The 21849-nt window shown below is 42.8% G+C and overlaps 1 protein-coding gene across 1 annotated transcript in view; it reads right to left on the bottom strand.

The window, feature by feature from the left end:
* Window positions 1-21190, bottom strand: part of UGCG (UDP-glucose ceramide glucosyltransferase) — a 32048-nt gene extending 10858 nt beyond the window's left edge. The window contains exons 1-2 of the mRNA XM_065046374.1: window positions 20718-21190; window positions 1126-1267 (exon numbers count right to left, since the gene is read on the bottom strand). Of these exons, the coding sequence (XP_064902446.1) occupies window positions 1126-1267; window positions 20718-20815 (240 nt within the window). The 5' untranslated portion in view covers window positions 20816-21190. The remainder of the gene's footprint in view (window positions 1-1125; window positions 1268-20717) is intronic.
* Window positions 21191-21849: the final 659 nt, after the last annotated feature.

Raw genomic sequence — 21849 nt, 5'->3', positions numbered from 1 at the left:
TGATGCTCACTATAGTAATAAAATAGCTTGAGATATTGTTGCAGCTTCTTTGCACTGTTTGCAATACTGGCATACACAGCATGCCTCAAGTATGCTTTAAAATTGTCTTGGCCACACAATCCTTACTGCACTTTCATTGAGTTAAAAGGATTCAAATGTTTATGCCTGAAGCTTTTCAAAAGGTCCCAAGCTTCATTACAGAAAAACTATCCAATTTTCAATAAGTTCCAAATGGTGGGTTTTTTGTTTGTTTTACCCTGCCTACTTAGGAGTAAGTTTAAAGCCTTTGGTCAGAATACACAAAGGAAACTCACTGTAGAGCTTACACATACCTTTGACCTCTTATAAATAAAGCAGTAGTGTCAGCAGCAGTTTCAAGAAGACTTAAGAACATTTTTATTAAAGGTAAATTAAAAGTTTTAGAATTCAGGAGGTATGCAGTAGAAAAATGTCCTTTTTCTATCCACAGGAACATACACCAAGTAGTAAATGATATGGCAAGCATTTACAGGTTTCTCCTTTAAGTTGTAAGCTCCTTAGAGCAAGGACAGCATCTGACACACTGATTACTTACATTACTTATCACTTGTATTACAAAGTCAAACAGTGTTCAAGAGCAAATGCAAGTTTTTATTAACTATTTGTTTCCCAACACCAACAAGTGTCTTGGAGACTATCCTACCTACCAAAACTGGTGAGGTACACCACCTCATCACTGAGCAATTCTTCATGAGATAATCCGCCAGTAAGAAGCAGCAGAAAGTCCCAGGCTACAACTCAACTGTTCTCCAGTAGTAGCTAATTAGGGAAGGTATCTGGCCTCTCAAGTGATCTTTTATACACTGACGGGTTTCATATAGCTATAACCACCACAATATGGGAATAATAATTTAACAAATTTAGTGTAGACAATATTTTGCCTCTAAGCTTTGCTCATGCCTCTATAGACAGCTTTTTAAAAAGGAGTAAGTTTTGTTTGCAACATGTAAAATGCACGATTATGTATTTGCTGTCGAAGGAAGAACAATCCGAGACATAATCAAGTTGCATAGTTCTAGCCCAAGCTCCTGATACAACTTTTGGAGGGCATGAGAAGGAAAAACAGACATTAAATAGTATACATACTTTGGGATAATCCAGTTCAAAGAAGGTTTCTAAGTTGTTGATCAGGTTAGGATCCACACCTTTTAATGGCTTTAGAAGTGAAACACCAGGAAGCTTGCTATATGGCTGCTTGTCTGTGACTTTCTTATTGAGGTGGAGCCGTCTGTAGGGAGAAATAATGTATACAACCACATAAAGAAAATATGCTAGAGAATTCAATTCAAAATACAGTCAGAAATAAGCAAGATTGGAAGTTAAAATTACTGAGGAAAAAAACAAAACACCACACCAATTTTGGTTGAAGAAACAGCTACGTTTATATCTGACAGCTGATGTTTCACAGACAATGTCTAAAAAACCTTTAGCATCATATGTAGGTTAAATTCAACTTAGACATTTCAGATTAATGTATTTTGCACTAAGCACTTGAAGAATAAGAGCATCCCTTTTTTCAAACTACAGAGACAAGATTTTTTTTCTGCCTTCCTCCATAACGTTAAGACTCATAGCATTGTAACAAAATGATTAGATAAACCAATCTACTGTAAACAAGGCAAAAAAATTAAACAGGTCAGGTGGTTTTTCCTGCATTAAGTTACGTAAAACTTAGAGCAAGCTGAAAGCACAGGGGAAACAGTTGATTTTACCAATCAATTTGTTAACAAACACCTCTGAGAAAAAGATACAGATCAATCAACTACAGTATAAAAATCCCAGAAACTGGACATCAGGCTGGGTCAGAAATCTAGACAAACTGACAACAGAATTTCAAACAGTCACTAGTATTTCAGTAATGAATGTATGAAGTAAATTGATGATCATGTCACTACTCAATAGCATGATTGTTTAATCCTACACTACTGCATGAACTAAATTTAAAACTTTCACACTTTAAAATTCACAAGATGCTGCCTCAAAACAAACAAAAATGGGAGTAAGGTTGCTTTATGGAGTACTTCATCCTGGTTAAATGGTAAAAAAGTAGTTAAGTTCTTAAGAAGCATGCTCCTGAAGAATCTGCTTGACCAAGTGAAGTTACTGAACTATGAAGGAGCTCCACTAGGAGAAGAGATTCCAGTAGCTCTGTAGAGTTATTTTTTCCTGAAATGGGATAGTGACATCCTTACATGTGTTACCTCATCAGCCCCACCTCCAGCACACTCCTTTCAGGCAAGTTTGCAGCTGGACACCAGGGGCATAATGCTGTTACAGAGAATGAACACTGGGCTCACCACAAAGACAAAGAAAAGCAGATTACATCCTTGTATTGTTATTGAGTCCAAGCTTGGGCACTGCAGAGGTAAACTGAAATAGTCTTGCTGAGCAATTAACAGCCAAGGACAGTTAGACCAAAGTAAGAGAAGCAATAATCAGATAGCTACCACAGAGAGAGATTGCCTTACCAATTTTCACAAACATAACAGCAAACAAAGGCTTTAGTGACAACCTGAAACGAGAGTCTCAAGGATGCAACTTGGACAAAGAGGGACAAAAGGGAGATAATGCAAGGAAAAAAAAAAAAAAATCTATTTAAAGCAGACCAACAGACTGCAGCAATGCTCACAGCTTTGTACAAAGGCCTTGATGAAGAAGAAATAAGTGGTACAGTTAGTGGAAAAAAGGATGAAGACAGACTTGAGGCAGGACCGTGATAAAAAATAAGCATCAAGTGATAACACTGCAGAATATTGCAAGGCATTGTATTACAAACCATGTTGACACATAGGACTACGCAGATGACTGAATTACATACGGAAAAGCCTACACATGGTGCAAGAAGGAAACCTTGGAAAACATAAATAGGGGATGAAGCACTGAGGATCTGCTCAGCTATGAAACACCAAACACTGAGACAAAGAGTATGGTTTGACTGTCTCTAATATGCTGTCTTAAAAAATAAGACTCCAGTTCATGTTCTATTCATAACACTGCACAGAAGTGGCAGCCAGCCATCCAGAAGGTACTGTGGTATTGTGACACTAAGGTAAAGCAATTTCTACACCCGTAATTGCAATGGTTTGTTAGACTCTACAGAGTAAAAGGCAAATTAACAGTAAACATTTTCATGTTTAACATTCTTATTTTACACTGAGGACTACTTGTGAAGTTGCATATTCTGAAGAATCAAAAATTGCAATTGAAAATCTACCATCACCCAAGAAGCAGACCAACCATTCTAGAATCATACCAGATTTTATGCATCTGGGACACAGCAACCCTAGCTGTACATACAGACTGGGAAACGAGGGGCTAGAGAACAGCCCCATGGAGAGGGATCTAGGGGTTCTGGTCAACGGCAAGTTGAACATGAGCCAACAGTGTCCCTGGCAGCCAAGAGGGACCCGTGTCCTGGTGCATCCAGCACAGCATCGCCAGCTGGGCAGGGAGGGGATGGTCCCGCTCTGCTCTGCACTGGTGCGGCCTCACCTGGAGCATTCACTGTGTGCAGGGCTGGGTGCCACAGGATAAAAAGGGTAAAAGCTGCTGGAGAGTGTCCAAAGGAGGCTACGAAGATGGTGAAGGGTTTAGAGAGGAAGCTATATGAGGAACAGCTAAAGTCGCTTTATTTGTTCAGCCTGGAGGAAACGTCATTGCAGCCTACAGCTTCCTCACAAGGGGAGGAGTAAGTGCAGGCACAGAACCCTTCTCTTCAGTGACCAGTGACAGAACCTGAAGGAACGGCAGGAAGATGTGCCAGGGAAGGTTCAGGTCAGACATTAGGAAAAGGTTCTTCACCCAGAGGGTGCTGGACACTGGAACAGGCTCCCCAGGGAGGTGTCATGGCCCCAAGCCTGACAGTGAGACTGGACAACACCCTCAGACACACAGTGTGAACTGTGGGGTTGTCATATGCAGGGACAGGAGTTGGACTCAATGGTCCTTGTGAGTCCCTTCCCATTCAGGACATTCTGTAATTCTACAAAACAAGTTACAATATTCAACTAAGGCTGAAAGTCAAAATAGACTAAATTTAAACAACAGGAACATTGTTGATGAAGTTGAGTGTTACAAAATATGCAAAGTTGCCAAAGTACAGGTAAGATGAAGCAGTAAGTTGGTACTTTGAGCACAAACTTGTCATTGTGGTTCAGCTCTCTCAGGCAGATGATGTGATCATAGCGATGATCTTCACTACCACAGAGAACATATGACATGTGCAGTTCAAAATGATAAAGGAAAGCAAACCTGTCACAAAGTTTGTATTACATATAGAATATATTATTTTGCATTGAAATTAGCCCAAAGCAGTCATAAACATTAACTATACTGTACATGCTTAATGCATTTTTTTTCTACCTCTGCCTAATGAAGCAAGATGCAGAAAAACACTACACCAAGGAATGTATAACAACTTTGAGCTCTGAAACAGATACCAGCAGAGCACTATGTAAAGGCAGTTTCAGATCCTATGTGTGAAAGATGAGTAGCCAGATTACCCATAGGCACTTCTGTGCCAACACATATTAAACGGATCAGCCGGCAATCCCCAGATAGTGAAACTGTGAAATTCCGTCTAAGCAGTCTGGTGATGCCGTAGGCACGTGAGAAAAGAAAAAAAGCAGCAGAATACAAAATGGTGTCAGGAGCTATACTTCAACTTTCCTAGACCACATAAGATGCATCTGCAAAATTTTCTCAAACTTAGGTTCCTCACCATGATAATAACTAACCAATAGAAACATCTACAATCTAGATTTCTTCTCTCAGACAAAAATAACCGTTTCCAAAGAAAAAAACTAAGCTACCACTGCCCAGTACACTACGTGATGAATTTTTGCTAACCTGTATTAAATTAAGCAACAAAACTTACTTCAAAGGCCAAGACTACACTTCCTCTGCCTACCTCATTGAGGGCAGGAGAGTATTCCAGGAAAAACAAAAAGCTTGCTACAGCAGACAGACTGCTGTGTCTCTCAGCTGAGATAGTAACATACACTTTCTCAAAGCAGCTGAAAAAACTAAACACTCTTTATTCAGTCACTTCAGCCTTCCCTCAGCAGTGACTCTACTTAAAGAACTACCCTATTAGAGGGAGGTAAGTAATTCTTGGTCATAAATTTGTATCAGATCCTTAAATATTGCAAGACAGCACTGAACACAACTTGAAGGCTACGGTTCCACAAACCACCAACATACGCTAGCAGATCCTTCTGAAAGGGGCTGTTTTCCTGCTTCTACTTCTGAATTTACATGCCCCTCCTGTCCCCAGTTTGTTTTCGCACTAGTGAGCAGGTATTTGTATCAGTCTGCTATGGAGTAAGAGGCAGGAGATCTCAGCTTGCATAAGAGAAATAAAACATAATATTATCTTTCTTCCTTTGGCAACAGAAAGGTAAAAAGGACAAGCTCCCCATATCTTCCTTTTTATACGTATCTTGTGTTAAAACATTTCCAAATGTAGGTACCTTTATCCACAGAAGAAAAAATAAAATTTGCTGTGGGTACAACACACTGCTCAGCGCATTAAATATAATTGAAAGACTGGAGGAGTCCAATAAGTATTACAGACAACCCCTAAATTGCAACCCTAAGTTGCAATCACAGAAACATGGTGGGATGACTCATACAACTGGAGTGCTGCATTGGATGGCTATGAACTCTTCAGAAGAGATAGGCAAAGAAGGAAAGGAGGTGGGGTAGCCATGTATGCTAGGGAGTGGTTTTACTGTCTAGAGCAGGGGTGTCAAACTCATTTTCACCGGGGGCCACATAAGCCTCACAGTTGCCTTCAAAGGGCCAAAGTAATTTTAGGACTGTATTAATGTTGAAGGCAACTGTGAGGCTGATGTGGCCCCCAGTGAAAATGAGTTTGACACCCTACTCTAGAACTTAATGATGGTGATGATATGGTCAAGTGCTTATGGGTAAGACTCAGGAGGGAAGGCTAATGAGGCACATATCCTGGTAGGCGTCTGCTACAGACCACCAGCATGAAGAGGCAGATGAAATATTCCATAAGTAGCTGAGAGACATCCCACAATCACTAGCCCTTTTTCTCATGGGGGACTTCCAACCTACCACATGTCTGCTAGAAATACAACATAGCAGAAACAGTCTAGGAGGGTCCTGGAGTATATGGAAGACAATATCCTGAAACAGCTGGTCAGTGAGCCTACTAGGGAAGGCAGCCCACTGGACTTGTTTGCAAACAGAGATGGACTCACAGGTGATGTGATGGTTAGAGGCTGCCTTGGCCACAGCAATCACGAAAGAAGAGTTTGATTCTCAGAGAAGGAGGGCGGTCAGCAGAACTGCCACCTTGGACTTCCAGTGGGTAGACTTTGACCTGTTTAGGAAGCTGGCTGAACGAGTCCATGGGAGACAGTCCTGAAGGGCAAAGGGGTCCAGGAGGCTGGTTGTTCTTAAAGAAGGAAATCTTGAAGTCACAGGAACCAGCTGTTGTCATGTAATGACAGACAAGCCGATGGGAAAGAAGACCAGCCTGGCTGAACAGAGAGCTTTGCCTGGAACTCAGGAAAAAAAGGTCCACCACACCAGGAAGCAAAACAAGACACTTGAGTGTGGAGGCAGACAAGCACAAGAGGACTCTCCGCAATGACACAACTAAGTCTGAATAATACACTATTATCAAGTACTTATTTCTTATACCCAGATTTATGCACACCAGCATACCACTGTGCATTAAGAGGCCTATTACACTATTACCCCTAGACTTCCGATAAATTTTAAAATTGCAAAATAAAACAAACAAACAAAAATCACCTGTGGCCAGAGGCCTCTTAGTAAATGAACAGAACTATTCTTAAATCAAGAATGAAACACCTTTATCTTGTTTTCAACCTTTTTTCCCCCCCTAGAGTGATGCTTTGTAACATAGTTGAACCAGTTTAACTACAGACTACTGCTGAGAGGCACTCCCTCTTTCCTCCTTCCCCCTCTTTTTCTGGGATGTGCTGTGCTTCTCAGTGGTGCTGACATTTGTCCAATGCCACAGTCACCCAGTTAAGATACTAATATCAACACATAACTATTACCATTTTGTAATGTTACCATTTTGTCAGTTTAACTTGGCAAGTATACAGTTTGAAAGGACGTGGCAAGGTGATCATGCAGCTTCACTAGCAGCAAAGATCTCCCAGCGTTCCTTCTCTATGCTGCCATCAACACCAGCCAAACAAGACATCATGTCAGTATCAATGCCCATACAACCCTGCATCAACTCATTGACTTTACAGAAGATTAAATGTGAATTTTTTTCTCCTGTTTCAGGTTGTCTTATGCCAAATTAGAGTTAGGGCACCTTAGGGAAGGCTGCAAGAAGTTGCAGAGCATGTTCAAGAAGGAGGCTGTGAATGTGGTATCAAGATCACAGGAGAAGAGGAGGAATAGGGTCTCCTTCCTTCTCAGACTCCAGTGAACTTCCAGAAGAGCCAAGCTGCCAGGGGATGAGAAGCATAAACCCACTCACCATGAAGTCAGAGCAGGACCAGTGTCAGCACAACTGAAGTACCAGGGGTACAACACCTTCCTCTAGAAACTTACATAAGGAGTAGGGTCAGGCTCCTGAAAACTCTTCCATAAACAGCTCTGCATCAGTTTTCCTTTATAGCATTCATATCCTTATAGCTTGCTCCCTGCCGTTATCTGCCTGGGTCAACCCTTCCCACCATTCAACCAGTGTTCTCAGGTCAGCAGCCTTCCCCATCTGCCACTCTTGCCACTCACCTACATCTGATTCAGAGGCCACAGGGACACATGACAAGTCGATCCACCTACACACCAACCTAAAACTTACACAAGAGTTAGATCCAACAACACAGAGGAGCAGAAATGCACAGTTCAGGATGAGTGGAAGGGACTTACGAGGAAATCCTAATGTCACTTTTAAAATGACAACAATTGTAATCAAAACCAATTACCGTGACACTTGGCCTTGATAAAATGCTCAGAAGTAGAGGGAAGTAGACAAGTCTGAAAGAAGGAAATGGTGGGTAAGATTCAGAAGCCCACTTTGTAGTACAGACTTCTTGTGGCTGACTGCCAGCAGAGAAATAGTCATGGGTTTGTGCATGCCTGCAAAAAAACCTGAAAACAAACCATGTAATCCTACTGTTTGCATACTAGAAGTTTATGTTGAAAAGCATGCTGCCACTAGTTACAGCTTCATCACATGCCAGCTCAGGGCAGAAGGCAGACAAAACATTTCATTCACTTTCAATGCATATTTTCTTCTGTACTACATATACCCCACAGACGGGGGGGGGAAGAAAGAAAGAAAGACAGACAGAAAAAAAAAAAAAAAAGGACTGTAGAAAGCTTTACCACCAAAAATAAAAAGTTGAACTAAAGGTCTTGAGAAGACACAACTGAGAAAGGACCTAGATTGTGATAATTTTAATTTTTCAGAAGGTAAATGTTCTCAAAAACCAAACATCAATTTGTTCTTAAAGTTTTGGGAAGTAGTAGTTCAATCAGTGGCTAGTAAAGACAAATAAAATCATACAATGTACAACAATAGAAATCCGATCTAGTGCTTTTCAACATTATGAATTTGACATATTCATACAGAGCTGAAATTCTTTAAGAAGCATCTTCCAAATGTTATCACAAAAATCATGTTCAGTAGATGCACCTATGACTTGACAGAGTTTTTTTTCTTTCTTTTTAAAAGGAGGGTGCAGGGGGAAGTAAAACTTTTTTCCAAGTGTGTTTAGGAGTTTTAAGTAAAAAAAATACCCTTATTCAGGAAAAAGAAAGAGCCAACACTACAGGCCTCATCCTAAAACCAGAAAACACTGCATTTTTTTAATCTAGAAATCGCTCCCCTCTCCCTGTCCTCACACACCTACATGATAAGAGAAAAAAAACATGCTCCCATACAATAGATTGTAGTTAAATCTGAAGTAATGGGAACCCTTCTACTGTCCGAATCCTAGACAGTTTACAATTCAGCAAGCTGAAATGAAACGTGCTTAACAAAAACACACCAAGTTGCCAATAACATGGATGACACCAAGAATTAAAATGAACACAGTTTTTCCTTGCAGTTTATTTGCAGGCTGCCATTGAAATAGCAATTCATTCCCTGTTCCTGCTTTCCCACACCCTCACAGCCTACCAGTGGCTTAAAGCAGTCAGCACCACAAGATAAATTAGATCAGGCTGCTGATCAAACAGAGAACTATTCCACAGAAAAAGCTAGCTTACTGATCTGAGTCACCATGTAGCCACAAGCTCACTAAAGGCAGATTATAATGGCAGAAGTGTTTAGAAAGGTGTAGGGGCAGGAAGTGATTTGGATTATCCCTTTCAGCATCAAACTGAAAGCCACTGAGACACAGATATAACAAATGCTTTTTGATACAGACTCCTTGCAAATAACATTATGCAACTTCAGGGAACTGCATCCAGCATGATTTGTATTTTATTTATGAAATCACCTCCTGAGAATGGCAGTAACTGTGGGCCAGACAAACCAACCACAGTAGACAGCTTTAATACGTGATCAACCCTTCACATTTTAAGTATGGGATCTTTTAAAACACAAAGCCTTAGAACATTTGTGCTGTGAAACTAATAAATTCATTTTTCTGACCTTTATTTTGCAAATCTGCAGGATTAAAATACCTCAGCCATATTCATTTTGTAAGGCATAAGTTTAAATGACATCATTTGCTAAACATTAATGTGCTTCCTACAAGCTCCAGGTTGATTTTTACCATTCCCTGTGTGCCAAAGATCACTGTGACCCATCAGCATTTTCAAGTTTCTTTTCCCTAAAAACTTCCAAAACAGTTAACTGCCAGCAACAGAATTGTGTTAACGACTATACAGAAACTACATTAACAAATCATAAAGCAGATACTATGCCAATATTATTTTTTCTTTTCAGTGGATGGCAGGCTGTTTTCTATGTAACTCAGCTGCAATTGTTTCCAGAGCACAGAACAGCACACCACTCAAACAAAAACCTTACTCAAACACCAACTCTCACAAGTTTGAACACACAGTTCCAGGCCCTATTACCCCAACTGAGGATAATAAAAATAGCTTTAAACCTTGCCTGGACTACACAATTGTCAGCAAGATATCCTTGCTGCCCTTGTGCTGGAAATGCCTTGGAAAGCTTGAATAAGTCTCCTATAAGCAACATCAGAAACTGAAGAAATCAATTAGAAAAAGCCTTCCAAAGAAAACATTAATTAAAGTAACAATTCTACACTCAACACCATGTTTGACAGCATTTTGGAAAAGCAATTAGTTTGTTTCCAACGGATAAAAATCAGAAAAACTAACTTGGTAAATATCACCCTCCTCTATTAAAAACAAAAACAAAACAAGCCACACAACACTGTGTAAATAGACCCTCAAGAAAAACATTTACCCTCCTCACCATTACACATTCTACTTGGAAACGCTGTTATGAAACTTTTGTATCATGCTTCTTAAAACTGCTTAAAAGGAAGTGTGGCGTGTCTTAATTTTGAAGCACCTCATTAGTATTTCAAAGGGTTAACAGATACAACCCTCAACACAGTGTCTTTCAACCAAACACTGTACTGCCTCATACTGTGTATAACAGGTAGGTGAAAAAAGCAGCCAAAAAATCCCACAAAATCCTGCGGCCTGAAAATCCTGTCTGCTCCCCACTTTGCCCTAGCCCATCATAGCTATCTGTGACAATAAAACCAGGAAGAACTTCTTACTTTCTAGTTGCTACTCCTATAATTATTTTCAACAGTTCACACTATCTGTTCTCATGAAGATGAATCTGAAAGCTTTGCACCTCTTTTTAATGCAGAATCTTAATTTAGCAAGGTTTGCAAGAAAAATGCATGTTGATTTAAGCTAAAAAAGTAATTCATTGGAAATTGCTTAGGATATCTCCTCAATAAGAGCTCAGTACATTGACCAAAACCTAAATTTCAGCAGCTTGGTTGCTCTGTGTCTAACAAGGTGAGCATATGACTAGAGAAACATTTTTTCTGCTTCATAATGAAATGTAGCACACGACCCATTATTAAAGCAAAGCAACAGTCACCTGGGAAGTCATCACTATACATGCACATTAAACAAAGACCTCAAGAAAAACGGGACATTTGCAAACAATATAAAAATGCATGCTTAACTCCATTTACAGATTCCTCCTCATGGACTGTACTGCTCAAAGTTAAGATGAGCCATACCAAGGGGAGGAATAAAGCCCAGTCTTTGGTTTACAAAAAAGTGTTTCTGAAGAGGGGGACAATAATACGAGTGTGCTAAACCAGATCAAACCAACTACCAGCAACAAAGATACATTATTCATTATCCCATCCAAAGGTACATTATTAGTCAGCCCACTGTTTTAATAAAAAAAGATTAGTCCACTTGAAGTACCTATCAAGTGTTCAAGGATTACTTTAAGAAACACAATTCCAAAGCAAAAAGTTACAAGTAGCACTGCCAAGATGGTCCTGATCTTTCAGTTACTACAATGCCTCATTTTGGCTTTCTATCTTTGTCTGTGCTTGTAAACATGTTTTTACCTTACTTGTCCAAAGGACAGCATGTAAGACTTTCTCTATGCATGCTGCAACTCCAATAATTTGACTCAAGGTATGAATTCAACCTAAGGCAATTAAGAGAAGCTATGGTATAGTCTAGCCTAGGTCCTCAACTATTATTAAAAGCAACATATTTAAGAAAATGCAAAACTATTCACCTTGCAATTAGCAAAATGAAAAGCTTTTTCTGATCTATAGCAAAACACTTCTCACAATTAATAATTTATTTTAAATCACAGTTTTCAGTAAAATGCAAAACCACTATTAAGTGTGTCAAAACCACAGAACCTCATTTCAGTTAAAATAAAATGTAAAAAGCCCAGTGAACTCTGAAACCATTACTTGGCATTAAGCAGTTCCCAGGGAGTGATGGACACAAATACTGAAGGGTGCCCTAGTAAACCAGTAAAACTACTTACATACTTAGCATGCCACAGAGCCGTTCTCACAGAAATTTCACAAATTCATTTTTAAGGTCACTTATCATCTACCACTCTTCTTGCCCATCTTAATCAAAAGTTATGCCTTTATAGAAACATGGTTCATGTAAAGCATCAGCTTCATTAAAACTCTTTTAAATCTTCATATCCTGACAAAAGGAGACAAATAGTTATATTCTTCCTAATCCTACTGTTCAGCTTCTTCCACTCAGCTGACATACAAACCTGAATGCTTTTTTTCCCTCCCACAGCTTCATGGGTGGCACTAACCTAACCCATTTCATTTCCACTTTACCTACTCTGATAGCGTTCTCTCTTCGCTTTCCACAAAACCCAATTTTTTGGGGGTTTTAAAACCCAGCTGTCACAACTATTGCACCATCTTCCCTCCTCTCAACATAAGCATACTATCCAGTCTGCCACAATTCCTTGCCTTTAAATCTATGCTAGACAGTCTAATCTAGGCCTTGATTCCTTGCACTGTGAAATCATTCACGTTCAGAGATGCTACTACCATACTGTCACCCCAAAGTTTCTAGTCTTTCTTATCCTCACAACTCAAACCATTAAAGAATTGGCCTTCCCCTAACTGCATCCAACATTATGGGGTTTCTCCCACATTATTATCACTCTCAGATTTCTGGCTCTGCATTGTTTTGCTTTCCCTAATTATTAATCTTTTAATACAAAAACTCATTCAACCACAATCTTAACATAAATTAAAAAAAAATTAACTCCTGCTTTCTCCAGATCTGTCTTCTCCTAAGGATTAGATAAATTTAAACCTTGTGACTACATAGCATCACATAAATTTCAGCTTGTTGAAAATAAGCAACATACACAGCTTACACCCTCCACACAACCTCCTTCTGAGTCTATCGCTTCCTAATAGTCCAGGCAGCAGCCTGGCTGTCATCTTTCACAAAAATCACAGCACAACAAGGGCTGGAAGGCACCTCTGGAGATGAGCTACTCCAACTCCACGGCTCAAAGTGGGGTTAACTGGAGTAGGTTGCTCAGGACCATCCAGTCACCCCTTCCTGTCTCCACGGATGGAGGATACAAAATCTCTCCAGAAAGCCTGTTCCAGTGTTCAACCATGAAAGTCTTCCTTTGTTTAAAACAAGAGTCTTTCACTAGAATGAGACTTGTTGCCTCTCATCCTGTCACTGGGCACCACTAAGGAGAGTCTTGCCCTGTCTTCCTTACATCTCTCCACCCTCTCAAAAATCAGGTATTTACTCACACTGATGGGATTGCCTCCCCCAAGCCTTCTCCAGGCTGAACAGCCTCAGTTCTCAGTTCCTCCTTTTATGTCAGATGCTGTAGTCCCACCACCTTCACAGCCCTAAGCCAAATCCATGTTTCTCACACCAAGAAGCCTAAAACTGTGCACTGCACCCCAGACATAGCCTTACTGTGTTGCATAGAAGGGAAGGATCACCTCCCTCAACCTGCCAGCAATGCAACTCAGGATGCTGACAGCTTTCTTTGCCACGACAGGCACACTGCTGTTTATAGTTAAACTGGCATCCAACCAATTTAACCACTTTCAGGTTCTTTTCTGCCAAGCTGCTTTCTAGCCACTCAGCCGCCAGCCTGTGCTGATGCATGGAGCTATTCCCACCAGATGCAGGACTCTGCATTTTCCTTGGTTAAGGTTCATGAAGTTCTCGTCAGACCATTTCTCCAGACTGTCCAGGTCGCTCTGAATGGCAACACACTCATGTGGTATATCACCCACTCATCCCGTTTCTGTATCGTGAGCAAACTTGCTGCTATGTCCCATCTTCCAGGCCATTAATGAAGATGTCAAACACTACTGGTCCTAACACTGACCCCAATGATTTTGGGCATCTCAAGGTTAGCACCTCTACAGTGGTCTCCCTCTTCTATCACAAGCTATCATTATTCTATCTATCTATCTACTGCACATACAGCAAACTGCTAAAGTTTGGTCCAGCTTTGAGCAGGTGGTTGGAACTGAACCTCCAAGAGGCATTTCCAGCCTGAAGCACTCTGATTTCCTTCGCAATGCTGGAAAACCGACTCTCACCCCTACCTCTAACAGATTACTAATACAGATCATGAGGTTGCACTGTTCCACACATACAAGATCACAGACAACAATCTGCTGTTAGAGCTACCAACAATTTACCATCAAGCTTATCAGCTGTGTAACTGGAATAACTATTTACCCTGAAGCAGACAACCTGCCTGGAAGACTTCAATGTAAGTGGTTCAAGCTCAAAAAACATTCAGTTAAGGAATGAAGACAAACTCAAACACAGGCATAGCATTCTGCACATGCTAGACATCTTCCAGCCACTGCATGGAGAAGCTCCAGTACAATCACACTTCTCAGTTTTCTGTTTGATCATCAAGAAGAGCCAAGGGTACCTCTAATCTCAGAAATAAGTATTTACATTATCTCCAAAGTTAACCAAAATATTAGTTCACTTGTGCCTGGTAACACTTGACAGTAACAGGCAAATTCTCTAAAGATCACCTTCTAAACCAGATCTACACCACATGCCCTCCCGGCTCCTGTCTGTGACAAGACTGCCTCTGAAGCACTTCCACAAGTCAAAGTAAATGCAACCCTATGAGGGCAAAGTGAATGACTACTATGGCTCTTAACAGCTACTTTAGCCAATCTATTGCCAGACACTGACAGTGGAAAATATAAGACAGCTCAAAGGAAGACACAGCCCCACCAACAAGCAAAATGTCAAAAGGAGATGATAGAAGACAAGCAGACAGGCCAGAGAACTGAGCAGGGTAAGCCTGGTCACAAATCATGGGCTGAGCAGCAAGGGAGGAACAAAGAGAAAAACAAGGTGACACGACAATCGAATACTGCCAAGAGAAATACAATTATTTTCTTAAGAATAAAAGGTCACAATTATTATACAGTAATAAATTATTAACCAAAAGATCTAAATGACTTCAAATAACAAAAAAGAAGTCAAACATTGGCTATACAGGTTTTTTTATCTAGGTTTCAAAGCCACATTTAGAAAGCTCTTCAGTCCTGCAGAAGTACTTCAGGAAACTTAAGTTTTATGCCTCTGTACAAACTGAATTTCCTCCATGTGTGCATATGCATTACGCTAAGTCTATTAATTGCTTCTAGTTAGATTCAGGTTTTTATTACATTTATATGTATCTGAAAGTCTCAGGTTTCACGCACAAACACGGCACAATGGGCCCAATTGTCCAAATGCCAACATGAATGCAGAATTCACTATTTCTTCATTGACTAGTGTAACTTACAGACAAAATCATTTTTGAAAGATAAGTACAATAGTGTTTATCAATTAAATGACATGCACTACCATTCCCACTTATACCTGGGAACTGAGAACAACCCCAGCATCAACTGACTGTAGATGCTTTCAAGAAAGTAAGTTATTTACAGCAAATGCTATATTTAAATAGTGATCAACAACTGTTACAAGAACAATGGAGACTCAAAATCAAAACACAACTCCATGAGTCTGGTTTTGGGGACCAGACAAATAAAGCGACAAGATGTAAACATATTAAGAGATTTACCAGACATTTCATAGGAACTCTTTTGCTATGTTGAGTGCAAGTCAAAGATTTAATTTTACTTCCTTAACTTATAAGCCGCTCTATTGCCTCTCCTCAATCCCAGAATAAATTTACAATACACACCTCTACTTCATGTTCAAATTGAAATAATCATCAGCAACTAAAAGTGAGTTATTCAGAGAAACATAAAATATAAACTCAATAATTCATTTTTAGACTAAAGCCTGAAGACATACTAAGGAAACTGAGATCAGATTGATTATGCTTAAATAAGGTATTTTCTAGGTTCTGTGGGCTTCACTTGCCAGCTTTATTTTAGAAAGAGGCTCATATTCAGAAAGCTCCTATAATTATTAAATGAGAACCACCTATTTTGAAATACAGTTAAATCAGCAAATTCACTGTCACAGCTCTTACCAGCTAGTGATTCAGAACTAAAAGATCTGTTAGAGTGCCATAAAGCCCAAGAAAAGAGCTCTAGTTGTGGGGTGGGGGAAATTTTTTTTTGCTTTTTGGTGTTTTTTGTTTGTTTGGGGTCTTGTGAGGGTTTTTGTCGGTTTTTGTTTGGTTTTACTTTTTCCGTGATTTCTTAAGAGCTCTACTGTGCCCTTTGTACATGCTCAGAATGGAAGTTAGTAAGAATCATTACTTAAGCATTTTAGTAGTCTGCTACAATATCAATATATACTCCTCAGTTTCCTAAACAACACTTTAGCCAATACTTATAAATCTGTTTCCATTATTAGCACATCATACCCAGAGTCTTCCATTTCAGATACAGCTATACATCTGGGTTTAGTTCTCAAAGTTCATTTTAGTTATCCACACAAATACACAACTTCAGATGGTTTCAGAGTCAGTATATCAAATAATCTCCAACACTGAACTCTTCCTACTGGATCAGTTGGTGGCTGAACGTCCTATATACAAGCAAGAAAGGGTCTTAGTCAAGGTCCCAAGCTGGGCATAAAGGACAACAGCTCCAACAAGTCAAATACAACAGCCTTGCTTTGTATAGCAACACATACAAACTGCACTAACTATAAAAACCTGCTATTTGCTCCATGTTTATTGCCTTTAGTTCACTGACTGTGTATTACTTAGAGAACACCAAACCAAGACCCATTTCATAATCACATACGTTAGACAATTTATAAAGATTTGCCTTTTCACTTAACAGTGTGGCTATTTGCCATTCATTGATTCAGCCCACCTGTTTATTTTATAGGAATATTAAATCAACCCATCCTACTATACTTATTTATAAATCAAAACCACTCAAAGTGGGGAAGGCAGTAGGGAAAGAGGTGGCACGACCCAGATTCTGCAAATGAAGTCTGGAAGAACAGATACTCTTCCTCAACCAAGACCTTGTATGGTACCTTAGACATCCCAAACTTCCATCTTTTAAAGCAATTACAGCTCAAACCAACACAGCTGAAATGCTGTCATGACCTTAACCCTGACAACTGCTGACACCACTTCAAGACAAAAAAGCTTACTTTCTTGAACAATCCTATTTATCTACTTAATTCACATATGTTCCAAGTATTTTGCCAAATCAAACATCTAAAATACTAGTGGGGAACCACAGGAGGACGACTGCCTCAGCCACAACAGCTTTGCTGACATGTTGCAACATTATCTTAGTTCTTCAGTGGCACAGATCAGCCCTTCTAACTCACTAGTTCAGCACTGCTAGAAGCAGTGCAGATGAAGGACAAACAGCCCCTACCCCAACGACTCTAAAAAATAGTAAACCAACAACACTGTCCACTAAAAAAAAAAAAAAAAAAAAAAAAAAACAAAAAACACAACAGGAAGACTAATTAGTTTCATCTTCTTCACTTCCTGTAACAGGTGCAGTGTCTATGCAGTGTCTAATACTACATCCTCCCACTGACATCAAAAGGAGCTTCCATCTATAACTGAAGACCCCTTCATACCTCAGTGGTCTAGGAAAGGGTGCAGTAGGATGTGCCTGTTGTCCAGGGCAAAAGAGTCTCAATATGATGAGAGACACTAATGACAATATCCAGCCACCAGAATTTTCAGGCCATGGAATTAACAACCATCTATCTGTGGTCCCTTCCCCAAAAATGCACTCCAGCAGTTGACACAAACACAGTTGGTTACCTTCCTCTGCTAATTCCCTTCACAGGGGTGTCTTGCTTGCAGGACAAGGCCCTTCTTCCACATACCATTCCACTAGACAAGCCCACAGCTTTCGTCCCTTGTGCAGGGCAGCGCTCACAAGAGGCACAGGCTCCAAACTCAGAGCAATGCTTTCTTCAGCCATCAGCTATATCCCACCAGCTTCAGTTTCCCAGCACCACCACAGCCACTGCAAGGACATCTCCCTGGGATGGCTGCTGTAGGTGTCCAGCATCTCTTGAATTTCACTGGAAGCAAAGGGCAGCTACGTGGTCACGCTATGGGGAGCAGTGGTCCTGTTTCCACAGATCTGCCAAATCACTGTAACTGGGGCAGCTCCAACACAACAGCCTGCCAACCCAGCACAGCTGCAATTTGGTGACTTCAGTGCTACCAGCTGCTCAGCTCCAAGGGCCACCTTTTCGCAGTGAACACTACATTGACCTGTTACCACCAGCCCATTACTCTGACAAAGACAGTCAGCTCCTGGCTCCGAACCTGCTGAGACAGTAACTTGAGAGCCCTACTGGAAGCACACTTTTCTTCTGGGTCTCACAGGCTGGGACAAGATCACCCCAATTCTTATCCAGCCCCTTCACAGCTGGCAAGTTTTCCACCTGTTAAAATATTGCTTGGATTAACTCACCATATACAATACATACATTTCTAACACAAATTCCCAATTAAAAAAAAAAAAAAAAAAATAATCAATCACACCATGGCAAGTACTTCAGCCCCATGCCACATCATGTCGAGCTGCTGCCCACATTCCCAACTGTTTGCTGTCACTGGTAGAAACAGTCTCAACTCAAGGAACTCTACTTAAATTATTGCAAAGTAACAGCCAATTAGTTACCAATTTGGTTACTGGAAAAAAAAATAGAAACAACCAACCTACTAGGGAAGCAGCATTTGTCCTCCTTCCCCAGGATCAGCCTCAGTCAGAGACCTTTCCTCCCCACCTTTCTGTCTGAACTGTTCTTGTTTCCACTGCTCCTTACACTCAGTTCTTCCCAAGTCCTTCAGCAAGGCAATACAGGAGGCAAGGGTCAGTGCGTAATGGTTTTTCTGACACATTTCTTACTCATTTTCTCCACTGCCAGTTGCTTCTCAACTGTTCCTCTGCTGTAGCAGGTGTACGTGCTCCAGAGTGACTTACCTACAGGCTGCAACCCTTCTGGCACTCTCTGCCCCAGTACGGGTCTGCTATGGGCTGCAGTCTTCTCACAGGTGGGTCACCCATCGGCTACAGTCCCTCAGGGTGTTTCTACCCCAGCACAGGTTGCCCACGGGTCACTTCCTTCAGGCCATGCTCTGGCATGACCTACCTGCAGCCCACAGACCACCCAGGAGTGCCCCTGCTCCCACGTGCAGCCTCCACAGAAGGTACTCCCTTTGAGGATCACAGCTTCTGCAGTGTGCACTGCCCAAAAATGATCCCTTCCTCTGGTTCTCGTCTCACGTCTCTTAGCGTATCTCATCCTTTTTTCTCCTGTTTATCGTCTCAAACATGTATCTCCTGCACCACACAGCTGCCACTCTTCCTTAAAGATTTATGAGCAGCAACATCACACACGCTCATCTGATAGACAGAGGTTTCAGCATGAAATGGGCTGTTTTCATCAGCTTCAAAGCAGTCCAGAATCAGCTGTGCCCATGGTAGTCCACATTCTCTTCCCCTGCTAGGCAGCTCATCAGTTCTGAAATCCTGCCATTTGTGCCCAAGACAACCCATACTGCTAGTTTTCAAGAAAGAAGTTAGTTACTTCAGTAAATATAAGATCTAAAGACAACTGAACTACAGTACAGGAAGATTATTAGAGCTTATAAGTGATTTCACATAAAGAAAAAGGCAACCATGACCAAGAGTACCAAAAGCAATTCTCTAGCATTCACGAACTCAAGAGGAGCTTTGCCTTCAACAAGGGCTGAGGTTTATCACAGATACCTATCAGATGCATGTGTAACAGCAAGAAAGGAGAACAGATAAGCACAAGTAAAGCAAACAGAAATTCAGATTTTTTTAATCCCTTCAGTGATGCAACAGTGGCCTTTTATTTAAGAGGGTAAAAACATGGTCTTCACAGAAAGAGGGGTGTGTTCTTAATCCTTTCCCCACATACCCACAGACAATTCCTTTGCCAAGCTCAAGCAGGAATCTGCTTTCTTTGTTGGCCACCAAAATGCAAACACTCCTCATAAAACCCTAAAGCATTTTTTTCCTCGGAGTTATCCAAGGGTATGGGCACACCATATATATTTTTACTAGCCCTACCATTATTTCTTTAAAAAAAAAAAAAAAAAAAAAAAAGGCGTACTTATAGCTAAAATTCTGTCTGGTCAGCACAGGGTACTGCGCTGCTTTGGTTCTACTGTACACTCAGCACACAGTGAAAAAACACACACTTTGTAACTGCTGCTCACATTTGTCCCTCACCACCCGCAGAAAAGCGGCTGCACAGGTGTACCAGCACACAACAAAACCCGAGCCTTCCCTACCAGCGCTGAGGCAAAGGAACAAAGATCACGGTGCAAAAGCAGGCGGCAGAAAGCTGCGGAGAGCGGCTTTTACCCGAAGGCCGATACCAGCTGTGCCCCCGCAACCGCCAGCCCGACCGACCCCCGGGGTTCCTCCGGGCCTGACGCCGGCGGCCGCCGGACACGGGCGGCGGACGCTCCCAGCACGCCGGCCCTCAGCTGAGACCCGCCGGCCCCGGGGCAGGGGAGGCGGGACGGGAGGCCCCCCGCGCCTGACACCCGGGGGGAGAGGAGGAGAAGAGGTGCCGCCGGCCCGCGGGGGAGGCGGCGCGGTGGAGGGAGACGAGGCCGCTGCCCGTCTCCTCGGCAGCGGGGCCGCTCTCGGTGCGATGGCGGGCGGGCGGGTGGGTGGGGTGAGGGAACAACGCCGGCGCCATGTGCCCCCTTCTCCCGGCCCGCCGCGGCCCGCGCTTACGTGTAAATGATGGACATGAAGTGCATGAGCCACAGAACGACGAAGAGGATGAACCCGAAGATGGCGAGTCCCGCCAGGGCCAGAGCCAGCACCGCCATCGCCGGAGCGCGGCGGCCCGAGCAGAAGCCGGCGGTGGAGAGGGAGCGAAGCGAAGGAAGGCGGCTCGGCGGCCTGTCGGCGTGTGGAGCGGCGGCTGTCGCGGGCGGGCTCCCGAGCTGCCGCTTCTGCTGCTGCCTCAGCTGCTCCGCCGGCCTCCGCGCCGCCAACCGTTCGCGCACTGAGGAGCCGGCGGCCCGGCCCGGCCTGCCCGCTGCTGCTGGCGCCCGCCCTCTGCTCGCGGCTGCGCCTGGAAAGGCGGGTGGGGAGTCAGGGGGCTGGCACTGCTGGCGGGCGGGCGGTTAAATCTGTTACCGCGCCTTCGCTACCCTGGGGCAGGGCCCGGCCCGGCCTCGCCTCTCTCCCCTCGGCGCCGCCGGCTGCGTGACCTTGCGGCGTCCCCCTCGGGCCGGCGGCACCGGGCGGGCGGGAGCGGGGCCGGGGCCGCGGTGGCGGGCGGGGTGCGGCCCGGAGGTCACCCCAGAGAGGGGGGCGGGAGCGGAGCAGGCGCGCTCTCCGTGTCCTCCAGCTTTGCTGGTGGCTTTTGAAAACGCTCCGTGCCCCGGCAGGTCCTTGTTGCCACCGCTGACGAGACGACAGCGCTTTACCTGCAGAAGCAGGTGGGCTGGCAGGGCTGCATAGTCTTTCCTATTCAGGCTCGACATGAAGACATTTTTTACACTGAGGGTGGTGAAACGCTGGCCCAGGTTGCCCAGAGAGGTGGTGGATGAACCATCCCTGGAGACATCCCAGGCCAGGCTGGACGGGGCTCTGAGCAGCCTGGTCTGGGTGAAGATGTCCCTGCTCATGGCAGGGGTGGCACTGGATGAGTTTCGAAGGTCTCTTCCAAACCATTCTATGATTATTTTATTTACTGTTTCTGATTCATAAAGCTGTCTTGGTGACAGCCGCAGGACAGGATTGCTGTTCCAGCATAGGTGTGCACCTGAAGGGCACTGAGGGTGCTGATCCTCCCAGAGCCCTGGGCTGGTGCCAGCAGTCACGCTGCAGCCAGCATCAGCCAGGCCCAGGCACC

Source organism: Columba livia, chromosome Z (assembly GCF_036013475.1).
Source record: "Columba livia isolate bColLiv1 breed racing homer chromosome Z, bColLiv1.pat.W.v2, whole genome shotgun sequence".
Classification (NCBI taxonomy): Eukaryota; Metazoa; Chordata; class Aves; order Columbiformes; family Columbidae; genus Columba; species Columba livia.
The sequence above is the reverse complement of the archived record's forward strand: the minus strand, read 5'-3'. Positions and strand labels throughout refer to the sequence as shown.